Source organism: Botryllus schlosseri, chromosome 12 (genome assembly GCF_051294905.1).
Source record: "Botryllus schlosseri isolate E-star chromosome 12, Bs_hap1, whole genome shotgun sequence".
Classification (NCBI taxonomy): domain Eukaryota; kingdom Metazoa; phylum Chordata; class Ascidiacea; order Stolidobranchia; family Styelidae; genus Botryllus; species Botryllus schlosseri.
The window spans coordinates 20,428,227-20,442,560 of NC_137247.1; the positions used below are offsets into that span (position 1 = coordinate 20,428,227).

The 14,334-nt window shown below is 39.7% G+C and overlaps 1 protein-coding gene and 3 long non-coding RNA genes across 4 annotated transcripts in view; 2 read left to right on the forward strand and 2 right to left on the reverse strand.

Moving 5' to 3' along the window:
• Window positions 1-14,334, forward strand: part of LOC145451877 (uncharacterized) — a 110,193-nt gene that overhangs the window by 40,920 nt on the left and 54,939 nt on the right. The gene's annotated exons all lie outside the window — the stretch shown is intronic.
• The window catches only part of LOC145451876 (uncharacterized), a 328,627-nt gene that overhangs the window by 30,904 nt on the left and 283,389 nt on the right, over window positions 1-14,334 (reverse strand). The gene's annotated exons all lie outside the window — the stretch shown is intronic.
• LOC145451752 (uncharacterized) lies at window positions 4,303-6,035 on the reverse strand. The gene is made up of 2 exons (XR_013919025.1): window positions 5,293-6,035; window positions 4,303-5,202 (listed from the first exon to the last, which is right to left on the reverse strand). It is a non-coding gene; the product is annotated as an uncharacterized LOC145451752 (long non-coding RNA).
• LOC145452681 (uncharacterized) lies at window positions 8,421-13,974 on the forward strand. The gene is made up of 3 exons (XM_080330850.1): window positions 8,421-8,462; window positions 9,714-12,984; window positions 13,075-13,974. The coding sequence occupies exons 1-2, from the start codon at window positions 8,421-8,423 to the stop codon at window positions 12,591-12,593; spliced, it is 2,922 nt and encodes a 973-aa protein (XP_080186976.1). The 3' UTR covers window positions 12,594-12,984; window positions 13,075-13,974.

The following is a 14,334-nucleotide window of genomic DNA, read 5'->3' on the forward strand; positions in this document are numbered from 1 at the left end:
ACATAGACAATGGGCATAGTGACCACAAAAGAAGTAATATTTTATTAAAGGAATACAAATACAACAAAAAAAATCATTATCATCAAGTTCATTTCATTTTTGAGCTCTGAGCTGTGCAAGTGTGCATGATACCTGGAAACGCTGTTCAGCCACCAAGGAATCGATATTGGGGCTAGCGAGAAACGTTACTAGCTGAAAGACCATCTCCACATTAAGCTTTACCTTGCGGGGAAGCCCTAAGCCAGTGGTTCTTAAACTTTTTATACACGCCCCCTTTATGATACTGAGAAATCTCGCTCCCCCTTTACCGTCATATCACAAAGTGCAACCAGAATGCTAGCAATCTCAACGGATAGTTTGATGGCATGGAAGGCTATGATTGTTAATTGATGAGGGAGTTCTATTATATGAATTCCGGACTATACACAAAATATGAACTTGCTGTAAATCGCGAAGCGCGAAATTTTTTTTTCAGTTGACCACAGCTCCGCGTCCCCTTCAGATGCTTTCACACCCCCACAAGAGGGACGCGCCCTCCAGTTTGAGAACCACGGCCCTATGCCGTTTTCCGAACGTTTCGGTCTCGGCAGTGTCGGGGCCATTGCACGTCAAGGCAATAGGCCCAGCTCATTCATATCAGTTAGTTATTCTCCCTCGATGGAATGCTGTTGACATCGTCAAAGCCAAAGCTAATGACGAATAATGATGTTGGGCATCGGAGAATAGCCGTATTTTGAAACAACAACAACAATGTGTTGAAACTGTAGCCAATTTCAGGATTTCAAAATGGTTTTCTTAGCTTTCTTCTGAAATTTCAAATCAAGTCACGGGCCGCAAAATATGACCTCGCGGGCCGCGTGTTGGTGACCCCTGAGTTAGAGGATAGAGGTATCTGCTGCCAAGTTTTGAATCTATGAATCGCATGCTAGCTATGTTTGGTTGTAAGAAGTTAAACGGCTATAAATTTTGATGAAATTGGTCCCTGCCATTAATTTATCAATGTTGCGTCAAGTTTATCTGGACGCAATTGTAAAAACTGAATACGACGCACCACTAATCGTAGCTCTGACAAGCCTTGGTAATTAATATTCACGCACTCTAATTATTACGTGACCAAGAGCCTGGTCTGGAAGCTGGTGTGGTGATGGCGGTATAGGGATCACTACAATCTCCATAGTGGCAGACATACAGTAGGCCTATATCAGCCCGTCTGAGCCTGAGACCCGCTGGGAAAATGACGTTAGATTGACTTTCTGCTTTCTTTAGCTAAACAATCATCATATTCTGTATATCATGCATTCCCGTAAAATTGTAGCATACAACTGTGATATTAAAAAATTAATTCCTTTTCATTGGTGAGGCTCGGGACGCGTGATGCCAGAAAAACTGAGATTTTGGTGGTAGTCAGAAAGCTGCTTTATCGTTATTAAACTGTCATGAATTCTCAAGTTAGATTGAGCTAAAGAGTAGAACACGCAGTACGGTATCGTGAGTTATTTGCTATTATCATAAACTTGCGAGACAGAAGTTGGAGTAACGTATCATCAGGTAGCGAGCTCTAATGTGCCTACTCTCCTTGATCGTTTTGCACCTTATGTTCCAAAGAAATAAAGCAAAAGCCTCAAAACAAACCTGCGGGGTTTTTCATCCTCTCGACAAACTGGAGCCTCGCGGTACCTTTGTGTCAGCTCTTAAATACAACTTCTGCCAGCAAGCATTTTTCACTCGTGAAAAATACGCTGTATATTGGATAGGAGTGCAGAAAAGATTTCAAGACCTGGCGATGCAATCCCTCAGTAGACGTTTTGGTACAAATTCCCAACAACATTGTTTGGCCGAGAAGGGTTTTTGTGAAATATTTGAAAGCAAAACGAGCGAAAAAAATGCCAAATGCCTTTTTAATGAGACACTTGATAGCTTAAGCTACATAGTAACCAATTTGTTGAAGAGCACTGTCGTAGACTAAGATGTGAATGAGTTTGCAATTTCAGGCGACAGTATGCTGTGTAGTACCACTCATAATTACAGTTGGCAGCAGCATTCAATCCCGCACAAGATGCATTGAATATTAAAGGAATTGGTATAGAAGGATATCACAAGGCAAGCAAATTCTAGGGTATTTCAACTTTTAACCACTGGGGCAAGCTAACATAGTGCATGAATAAAATCAACACTGTCGACTAATTCTGACGGTCCAGAGGAGACGAAGCAATAATGATAATTGGCTTACGTGTCAAGTTTTTGCTAATCCACACTTCGTACACTATACATGTCCATTGTCCATGGTGAACACTAATTGGTGGTGGACATGAAAGCAAGCACTTCTCAATGTTTACAACCAGACCAAACCAAAATAACGACAGCAATTGTTTTTGAACTATTCCACAGACTACAGAGATTTCTGAGCCGGTTATTATTTGCAAATCTGGTCTGACAAAGCATACTTCTCACATATCGTTCGTTCGAGCAGAGCAAATGTTTCCCGAGATTACATTGGCTATCAAAAATCGCACTGCCAACAGTATTGTGAACGAAGCAGTACGGTAATAATTTCCACATTAATAGAATAAAACTGTTAAATTACCACCACTCCATATCCAATAGGCTAGCACAGTTTATAGTAGCATTAAACCCCACACAAGATACATAATACATTGAAAATTAAACTGCGCAGCATGAAAAGGCAAAGTCGAAGCGGTGCAAATTTTACTGAGAGAGCTGCAGCCGAGCGGAGCATAGGCCTATTGATGAATTACGATTCAAGCCGATACACACATGTCGACGGGAAACTCGACTAAGATTGGCTTATGGTCATGAAGAATCACTGCATGGCTCCATCAACAACAACTATATACCGTAACTCATGGACGATATTTCTACAGCGGTGGCAACAGCAAAAAAATGATATATTCTTAACGGCTAACACAAGATTAGAAAAGTACCGGTAATCGCCCAGGCCAATGTGGGTGTCTGATTCCAATGACTACCGTAAGTCGTTTCACTGAAGTGGTCCTGGCGGAATTTCGGCGGAATATTTGTGATCACGTGAAACATGGCGCATGATCACGTGAAACATTATGGTGAACGAATAGTCAATATTAACCCCTTGCGTATCAAGTGGTCGGAAATGTCGACTTCTCGGGCGGAATTTTTGACTAATCACGACTAATTTATTGGAAAAACTGAATTTGAAGACAGATTCGATGCAGCGTTATTTCCTCGTTATTCGCTATTTTAATAAATCATAAAATTATCACACAAACGGTATTGGATTATTCTTCATTACAAAATGATTTTCAGAGTCTACACAGTCCTGGCTTATTCAAAATATGAGACCGATATTTGTGTACAATTGAAGAGCATATTTATATTGAAATATACTCGAATGGTAATCGTTAACAACTGGCAGAGGATTGGAAAGGACATTGTATACCAACACACGCATCACCAAATATGACGTCACCGGCCTGCAATTCCGAATGACCGGGGCTCAATGTAGTCTACTTGGACAACTAGATAATTATAGTTGTCTAATTTCATTAAATTAGAGCGAAATGGCAGTAATCTAATTCTAATCTAATCTGGAAAAGTTGTTGACGATTACCCCCGACCAGTGTCAGCTGAAATATTCGGGTATATTTCAATATGAATATATTATTCGATTGTACAGCTCCTTGGAGGTAATCAATGTACATTTGATTAGCATAGTTATATTGAAATGTACCCGAATATTTTCGGCCGAAACTCGTCAGGGGTAATCGTCATCAACTAGTAGAGAATTCACAAGAGCATCGTATATCATCATTCATCATCATTGGTTTATTAGCAATTTTATCAGTTCAATACACCACAAAAAATGCGATACAATGAAAAGACAGGAAGGTGTCGAAGCGACAAGGAGCAGTCTATGGAATCTGACACCCACCTTGGCCTAGGCGATATAAAGAGGAGGCATGCACACTGAATGAAAGTAAAGAAGATAGTATAGAAAAAGAAAGCGACAATATCAACAATCGTATCACAAAATATGACGTCAACAGCATGGGATGTCGAATACGAGAGCGTTCAATGTACTATTTTTAGATGATACGCGAACTCGTTTTGTTGACACAGCGTTGGCTGGTGTGTTTTGATAAATGAAAGAGTAAACGACCCTTTCCGAGTATGCGAAATCTGTCGTCTCGTGTCTGCCTACAAAAAGCTCGTCAATATTTTTGGTCTAAATACTTATTATATCAGGCTTACGCGTCCATAGGAATAGTATTACTAGTAGCTTACTTTCAATATTTTACTTAGAAGAGAGAGAGAGAGAGAGTCTTTATTTTTCATCGAACCAAAATACATAACAAACGGCAGTGATGGTGGTACAGAAAATATGCGTACACAGTATTCGGTATTAGATAGGAATGATCGATAAGACCGTGAAGGTCATCTAGTCTAATCACACCAGCATCAAACAGGTACACTTGACTCAGAACAGTCTGGCTGTAAAAAAGTGTTTAGTTAGGAAAGGAAAATAGAAAAAAAATTAAAAAATGGTAGCAAATGATCAATGAAGCAATGTCTGGGCGAGGTAGGGCAACAGAAGTCTGGCACGTCTTCAAATATCACAATGAAACCACCCAGGAATCGGTATTGGATAGTTCTTTAGCACAAAAGTACTTCCAGTCAGAGCTGGGGTGTGAAATTATTTCTCACGAGGGGTCAAATGTGATGCAGAAAATACTTTGTTGAGTCAAACGTTGAATATTAGGTAATAAAGTGAGGTTATTTTACAAAAAATACTATATATTCAGTGTCATTATTCCTGGTCGTGGTCGCTGCATTCCGAGGTTTGTGAAGTTTGGTAAAATAAGCCTGGTTTGCTAAGTCATCCGAAATTCGCGCTCTCTCTAAGCCTCACCCGAGTGTTTGTATTTCACTAGCAGTTTTTCTCATAATGCCGACTCAACTTATATGCCTTAACCACGGCAACTTGCTCACCACAAACTAAAAGAACGCGTTTATACTTGAGTACAATATTTATCACCATTGGTTTATTAGCAATTTTATCAGTTCAATACACCACAAAAAATGCGATACAATGAATAGACAGGAAGATGTCGAGGCACAAATCTCTGCAAAATGTCGGTCTTCAGCCTCCACTTCTGTTTTCATGAAATTCTCGCACGACGCGGAATATAAAGCACGCGGCGTATAATTCTGAATGTAACAATGGAAATTTAAAAAAAACATGGTTTGAACTATACTATATAGAAAGAGTGAGTTGCGACTTTATTTGTTACGGCATACCTTTTTATATTGGCTTTAGTTTGAATCTGGAGTATATGCATGCGATGTACGTAGGCTACGTAATGTAATGTAGACTATATAGTGTTACTCCACGCATTCACATTTTCCAATCAACTTTTCGCGGACCTTAAAATGTCCAGGTATGGTCTAATGAGTCATTGTGTATTTAAAGTACGAAACTAATATTTGAGGGTAAATAGCCTACTTATTTCTGGCCTACGCGTTCATGCGATTATACCTTACATTCAACATGCGATTTGAAAGTCTTGCGCGATTTCAGAACAAAAGTAAACTAACAAAACTACCAATGAAATGGAATGTGATAGTTATTCAACAAAAAAGTATACTCAAAATACGAGACGAAAGCTGCAGAAACGTAAGTTATAATTCATTATTTTCGCCATTCATATGGCACCTTCAGATTCTCAAAAACTTCTTCGTATGTCCTCTTCTGAGTAATGGACAGAAACATCAAAGTAACTTCTTGCAACACAACCAACTTGAAATACTTGTCGCAGCTGTGTGTTGGTTCTAATTTCTTCATGAGCTCACTGTCCTCACGCACCACAGCCTTGTTGAAAATTATTCGCGAAAATGTGTTGTATGCGACGTATTCTGTTCCTGTGTCCAAATATCTGATCCATTTCGCATGTAAGATGCAGGTCTTGTTTTTGATATATTGGAATATGACTTTGATTTCTTCAAGGTCATTTTGTCCAACAGGCACGATCATTTTCTGCAATTCAGTGTGTCCACTAATGGGGATAAATGTCTTCCTTTAGGGTCCCAGCATGGGTAATTCTTCGATTATATATTTATCGCGTTTGTCGGAAATTCAAGTGTATCAATGTATTGAAAGACGCGATATTATGCCGAATTTAATTCGATTCTGTTCTGTTCCTATGTTATTCCGAAGCTTATTGTTTGTCAATTTTTATTTTATAAGGGTACTTACGTCCAATCAAGGAGTTGAATATCTTCCTTTAAGGTCCCAACATGGGTAATTCTTCGATTATATATGTATCGAGTTTGTCGGGAATTCAAGTGTATCTATGTATTGAAAGACGCGATATTCAACCGAATCTAATTCGATTCTGTTCTGCTCCTGAGTTATTCCGAAGCTTAATGATCTTGAATAGTACTTTATTAGGGGTACTTACGTCCACTAATGGGAATGAATATCTTCCTTTAGGGTCCCAACACGGGTAATTCTTCGATTATATATTTATCGAGTTTGTCGGGAATTCAAGTGTATCTATGTATTGAAAGACGCGATATTCAACCGAATTTAATTCGATTCTGTTCTGTTCCTGAGTTATTCCGAAGCTTATTGTTTGTCAATTTTTGTTTTATAAGGGTACTTACGTCCACTGATGGGGTTTAATATCTTCCTTTAGGGTCCCAACATGGGTAATTCTTCGATTATATATGTATCGAGTTTGTCGGGAATTCAAGTGTATCTATGTATTGAAGGACGCGATATTAAGCCGAATTTAATTCGATTCTGTTCTGCTCCTGAGTTATTCCGGAGCTTAATGATCGTGAATAATACTTTATTAGGGGTACTTACGTCCACTAATGGGGATGAATGTCTCCCTTTAGGGTCCCAGCATGGGTAATTCTTCGATTATATATGTATCGCGTTTGTCGGATATTCAAGTGTGTCTAATGTATTGAACTACGCGATATTTCATCGAATCGGTTGTGATTCTGATCTGTTCCTATTCCTGAGTTATTTCAAACCAGTTTTATTGCAAATCTGTGTTACAGTTGGGTACCTGTGTCTACAGATTGAGTCGCATTCTTGATCAGGTGTCCCGATAACCAGTCACAAAAAACTATTGCAAAATCTGGCAAGTGGTTTTCGGAATTCTGGTAAAAATTCTAAACTGAAAAATACTATAATGCCCCTGCTTTTTTTGTGTTTCACATGAACATATATCATTCCCGAGAATTCTATTAGAATCACAGTGGGATGAAAAGATATAAAGAAAGGTGTCGAATAGTTCTAAAATATAAAAGTAATTTCAGAGTATAGCGGGTCTTAGTTTATTCAAAATAAGAGCGCAAACTAGGTCCGTAACGTCGCATTTGAGGCATAACCAAAGATGTTATAATGAAGTGAAAATTGTAATATATCAAACCCTCCCAGTAGAGGTTTCGTTGTTTTGACATATTTCAGGTGACTCTAATTAAATGAGTATTATGCCCAACACCGGTCTTCTGATTTGAGATCTCTTTTCCGTTTATAATTCCATGTACTATTTCTTGAAAACCTACATTTCTTGCTTTCGTGTACTAATGTACTAATATTCAACATGAAGCAGAAGAAGCCAAAGTTTGACATAAAAGCTGTAGCATATTCTTTGGCGATTTCACTTGATGCTATTCCTTCTCCACAATCCCCTCTAAAGCGTGCCGTCGTCGCACAAGCATGGAAAATGCGTCGTACAGTCGCATCTCCCAGAAATATAACGACAGTTTACGATTTGTGGAATAATAGCTCTGACTTCAGGGCCATGGTATTGAAATATTTCCAGGAGCACCATCAGCTAAATACCGACGTACATGAATCCCGAGAGGAGTCTCTCCAAGTACATGCAGTGGAGAGTGGTCTAGAACTTTCGGAAGCGACACGAAATACCCGCGCAGAGGAGATCTCCACGATTGACCAATCAAATCTTGAGCACTGTAGAGACACAGAAGCCGTATATTGTTACTGCAAACGACCGTATCGAGGTGAATTCATGGTACAGTGTGAAGATTGCAAATGTTGGTTTCATCCTACATGCGCCTTTCGACCCGACAGTAAAGAATCGAAATTTGATCATAATCAATGGCGTACTGTATCCTTGCACTGTAGGGTCGACCATAACACAAGCACACAGCGCCCGTTTTATACTCACGCACCTCAGATTGACAATCGTTACGTCGATAAAGAACCAACGCCGCCCACGCCTCTCCTCAATGAGTTTACGGGACAAGATGAAATGTTAAATGCTTGGGATGCATGTGATCATACCAAATCGCTTCCAGAGTCCCAGATTACGTCGATTTCTAAACCTGCCGGGCACAGCGAAATTAATTAAACATGGGTGAGTGATTCCGCAATCGAATCTATTGGAGGAATGACAGCGAAGATCTCGGACAAGATCAAAGAACCTGATGAGGTGAACTTACGACGGTTAACTTCAATTACTGCAGAAGAATGGAAAAGAGCCATTCAAAATCGAGGCCAACATCATTTTGCCAACAAATCTCAGTACGCAGCGACACTTATACGGGCGCTTCGGCAAGTATATGATTCATGTGTGCCGATGATAAAAAGTAATTATTTACGTGCTCAAGACAAAGTGACAGAGATTACGACGGAATCTGATCGATATTACGAAGGCAATGTTATACTGTACTGCGGTCATAAAACATGTTGCGAATGTACAGTATGGTAAATTCGGCGCGATAGGCATCATCGACATGAATGTACTAAATCAAGAAGAGTCAAAGGCGAACAGCGGCTTCATCTGAAAGAGGAGCTTGATTACAAAACCCCGACTCAAGTGCATCGACATTTATTCGATACATTGTCTGAAAATGAACGATTTTTTGGTTCACATACATTCGCACCTTCGACTGACGTTCTGAAAGACATCAAAAGAGATGGTTGTCCAGTGGTAAAATATTCCAAAAACTGGCTATTCTGCATGGAGAAATTGGTGAAAATATTCACGAATGAGAAGAAAACTAATTTTCTGCGTGCGTGGTCCGCAAATCCCCCAACCGGAACTATGTACAATGACGGGCAGATAAATATCTATAAAGAGCTGTGCCGCGTGGATTTCCTTTTTATCGATGGCTCAGGGGGTGTTTTACGCAGCAGTAAAGGCTTGGGAAATTTTCAAATCTATGTGCTTTTTGTGCGAAATCCAAGAAAGTGTCGACCGGGAATGCCGGTAGCAAGCTTTCTCACAAGCAAGCATGACGCAATCACAATTGGAAACTTTCTGCGAGACTTCTTACGCGATTCTTCGGGTAGAGAGCGATCCACGAAACCTCTAATCATTGTAATAGACGATAGTAAAGCGGTATGGAATGCAGTTTTGGATGCATTTACTAGAGAAAATAGACTTCAGTATTATTACCGATGCTATCGCATTGTAACTGGCAATGCTACGCAAAATGACATGGAAAAGACATTCGTAATAAATTGCTACAGTCACGGCATGAAAGCTGCATCCATCCCGTGTCGCAAGCACTACAAAAAGGGATTTGTTGTCACTGCAATGTATTGGATCGGTCTGTTATTGTCGCAAGATATGCTATCAAAAATGGACGAGATAATGCGCCATATTTGTATTGTGTTGCTTTCTCCAAAATGAACGCCAGTTGTTAATACCAGCTTTGCGGCTCTGTTATCACTGCAGAGCGAACAGGAGAATCCAACTGATGCTGCTGTAAATGATCTCAATGAGCCAAGCCACGACGAGGATTATTTTTCTGGAATAATTCCCGTCGATAAAAAGCAAGAGTTGCAGTCTCCATTTTATACCCGATATCGCAATCTTGAGAAAGAGTGGATGTCAGCAACAGCAACTCATTCCAACCTGGAAAGTCAATGTGACGACAACGTCTATTACTCTCCGTCATTTTACACCAAGTTCGTCGAAGTAATCGCTAGTCGACTCGGCGTAACCTCGCGCCTTCTTCTGGGAGACTTATCAAGGCACAGTAGTCCTGAAATTCCTTCAAACCATTACATGAAATTTGCAAATTGGTGGAAACAATTGAAAAAATATCCTGGACGCTCAATCTGCGACGGTACAAAAACGCAAGGTGCAATTGAGCAATTTTTCCGACAGTTGAAGCGAAACTATCTAAACAACAAGCGTGCATCAAATATACCAAAGTTCGTGTGGGACTACGAAGATGCAACGAGAGTAACTGATAAATCGTTTGCTGATGATTTAGTGAAAGTCAAGTACGGCTCGCGGCGCGTACTGAAACGGAAACTCCAAATATATCATCAAGAAGAACATCTGATAAATAAAAAGCCAAAATTTCTTGAGTCGAAATTCAAGAGACGAAGCCAAAGAAAGGGATATTACGGAACTCCCACGGCCGCCGAAAAAATCAGGGATCGTAACTCAAAATCATTGACACCGGAGGGAAAATTCGCAGAAAAGTTATGGAAGTCGATACAAGAACACGCCTTGTTGACTGTCGGTACGAAATTGACAGACACAGCGATCAATTCGAAATTCGAAGTCGTTGTGACGTATGCTGATATAATGTCTGTTTGCCCCAACCCATCAGAGAAAATGATTCAAAATATTAATGAAATCATGGCAAATGACATTAAACCAGGATGGCTAACAGACGGTATTGTTAATGCATATGTAATCCAGTGTGCTCTCAACGGAAATTCTCAGTTAAATGAAAGCCATTTTGGGTATCTGACAACGGACATGACTCATTTCATACTTTCTGGAAATAAGCCTCGAGCAGTTCCAGACACTATTCTTGATGACAATCGGCACTTACGCAAGGTCATACTATTACCAATTCTTATTCGTCGGGATTTCAATCATTTTGCACTTCTCTGTTTTCAAGAAAAGAATAAAATAATCACATTTTTCGATTCCTCTGGTGCCCGTGATACGGAGGAGCAACACGAGATTTTATCGTCATTTACAGAATACTTTTCTGGTATTTCTAGGATAGATGTGAACAGCGTGAAGAAGGAATTTTGCGGCGACTTCCTTCAAACCGACTCTTCGTCGTGCGGTGTTTGTGCATGTATGGCGGCGTGGAGCATATGTTCGCAAGACAAGCACCGTACACATTTGCAAAATGACTTCCGTCATAAAATCATTTGGGACCTACGTCAAGATTATCTGACATCATCGCACATTGTGCGAAATGCGGAAGTTGAATGTGGCATTATATCCCCGATACCTGGACTCAAAAATCTGGGAAATACGTGCTGGTTCAATGCTGTTATGCAAGCATACTCTCATGTCATACGGCAGGGATTGGGGCCACTGGATGAGAGTAGGCAAATTATTGGGGAATTCGCAAATATACTTATCCCCTTGACAAACTTGAAGGCGGTTGAACGTGACGTATTAATGAATGCTGTTAAAATTGCATGTGAGAGAACTAAACTGGAGTTCGGTGAGCAGCACGATTGTTCTGAGTTCTATCCAATATCTTCGCTGCCACAAGTATTGGGAGATCTTTGTTGGAAGAACGAATTGAGATACCAGAGGATCATCCACTGCGACGAATGCCAAACGAATGGAACAACAGTCCACCAAGAAAAAATCTTCAACGTGAATTGCGGAGTTGCATCAGTAGCAGAAGCATTTCAGATTTCACAAATCATATGTGAAAAATGTGGTTTCGCGATAAATACTAATGTCAAGTTCACTGAAGTTCCGAATCTAGTGACAGTGCGCCTCAATCGTGTGGACTCTATAGGTAGAAAGTTGGAAAATACCGTGTTTGCCAACCGGAACCTCCACATTCAGGGACCTGATCAAGGTTGGATCGGATATTCGCTCAGGGCTGTGGTTGCACACATCGGATCGGACGGAGACGGACACAATATCGCATATTTAATCGAGAAGAAATGCTCGGTACGACTATGCAACGACAAAATTGTAGAATTTGTGGATTCGAAAGAAGCTTTCAATGCCATGTCGAGGAATGGATACCTCTTTATTTATCTCAAAACAATAAAGCGAAGATTACCTCTGCAAAACTCTCGCAATCATGAATATTTCATGAAAAGTCTGCCATTAAAAATGATGGATATCAATGAAGAAGCTAAAGCAATCGGCGACACAATATTTCAGGACATTGTAAATGTTTGTCATCTTACATTACACGAGTCGCAAAAGGACGTCCGTAGTCAGCGACATGCTCTTTTTCTCCGAAACAAACACACTGAATTGCAGAAAATGATCGTGCCTGTTGGACAAAATGACCTTGAAGAAATCAAAGTCATATTCCAATATATCAAAAACAAGACCTGCATCTTACATGCGAAATGGATCAGATATTTGGACACAGGAACAGAATACGTCGCATACAACACATTTTCGCGAATAATTTTCAACAAGGCTGTGGTGCGTGAGGACAGTGAGCTCATGAAGAAATTAGAACCAACACACAGCTGCGACAAGTATTTCAAGTTGGTTGTGTTGCAAGAAGTTACTTTGATGTTTCTGTCCATTACTCAGAAGAGGACATACGAAGAAGTTTTTGAGAATCTGAAGGTGCCATATGAATGGCGAAAATAATGAATTATAACTTACGTTTCTGCAGCTTTCGTCTCGTATTTTGAGTATACTTTTTTGTTGAATAACTATCACATTCCATTTCATTGGTAGTTTTGTTAGTTTACTTTTGTTCTGAAATCGCGCAAGACTTTCAAATCGCATGTTGAATGTAAGGTATAATCGCATGAACGCGTAGGCCAGAAATAAGTAGGCTATTTACCCTCAAATATTAGTTTCGTACTTTAAATACACAATGACTCATTAGACCATACCTGGACATTTTAAGGTCCGCGAAAAGTTGATTGGAAAATGTGAATGCGTGGAGTAACACTATATAGTCTACATTACATTACGTAGCCTACGTACATCGCATGCATATACTCCAGATTCAAACTAAAGCCAATATAAAAAGGTATGCCGTAACAAATAAAGTCGCAACTCACTCTTTCTATATAGTATAGTTCAAACCATGTTTTTTTTAAATTTCCATTGTTACATTCAGAATTATACGCCGCGTGCTTTATATTCCGCGTCGTGCGAGAATTTCATGAAAACAGAAGTGGAGGCTGAAGACCGACATTTTGCAGAGATTTGTGCCTCGACATCTTCCTGTCTATTCATTGTATCGCATTTTTTGTGGTGTATTGAACTGATAAAATTGCTAATAAACCAATGGTGATAAATATTGTACTCAAGTATAAACGCGTTCTTTTAGTTTGTGGTGAGCAAGTTGCCGTGGTTAAGGCATATAAGTTGAGTCGGCATTATGAGAAAAACTGCTAGTGAAATACAAACACTCGGGTGAGGCTTAGAGAGAGCGCGAATTTCGGATGACTTAGCAAACCAGGCTTATTTTACCAAACTTCACAAACCTCGGAATGCAGCGACCACGACCAGGAATAATGACACTGAATATATAGTATTTTTTGTAAAATAACCTCACTTTATTACCTAATATTCAACGTTTGACTCAACAAAGTATTTTCTGCATCACATTTGACCCCTCGTGAGAAATAATTTCACACCCCAGCTCTGACTGGAAGTACTTTTGTGCTAAAGAACTATCCAATACCGATTCCTGGGTGGTTTCATTGTGATATTTGAAGACGTGCCAGACTTCTGTTGCCCTACCTCGCCCAGACATTGCTTCATTGATCATTTGCTACCATTTTTTAATTTTTTTTCTATTTTCCTTTCCTAACTAAACACTTTTTTACAGCCAGACTGTTCTGAGTCAAGTGTACCTGTTTGATGCTGGTGTGATTAGACTAGATGACCTTCACGGTCTTATCGATCATTCCTATCTAATACCGAATACTGTGTACGCATATTTTCTGTACCACCATCACTGCCGTTTGTTATGTATTTTGGTTCGATGAAAAATAAAGACTCTCTCTCTCTCTCTCTTCTAAGTAAAATATTGAAAGTAAGCTACTAGTAATACTATTCCTATGGACGCGTAAGCCTGATATAATAAGTATTTAGACCAAAAATATTGACGAGCTTTTTGTAGGCAGACACGAGACGACAGATTTCGCATACTCGGAAAGGGTCGTTTACTCTTTCATTTATCAAAACACACCAGCCAACGCTGTGTCAACAAAACGAGTTCGCGTATCATCTAAAAATAGTACATTGAACGCTCTCGTATTCGACATCCCATGCTGTTGACGTCATATTTTGTGATACGATTGTTGATATTGTCGCTTTCTTTTTCTATACTATCTTCTTTACTTTCATTCAGTGTGCATGCCTCCTCTTT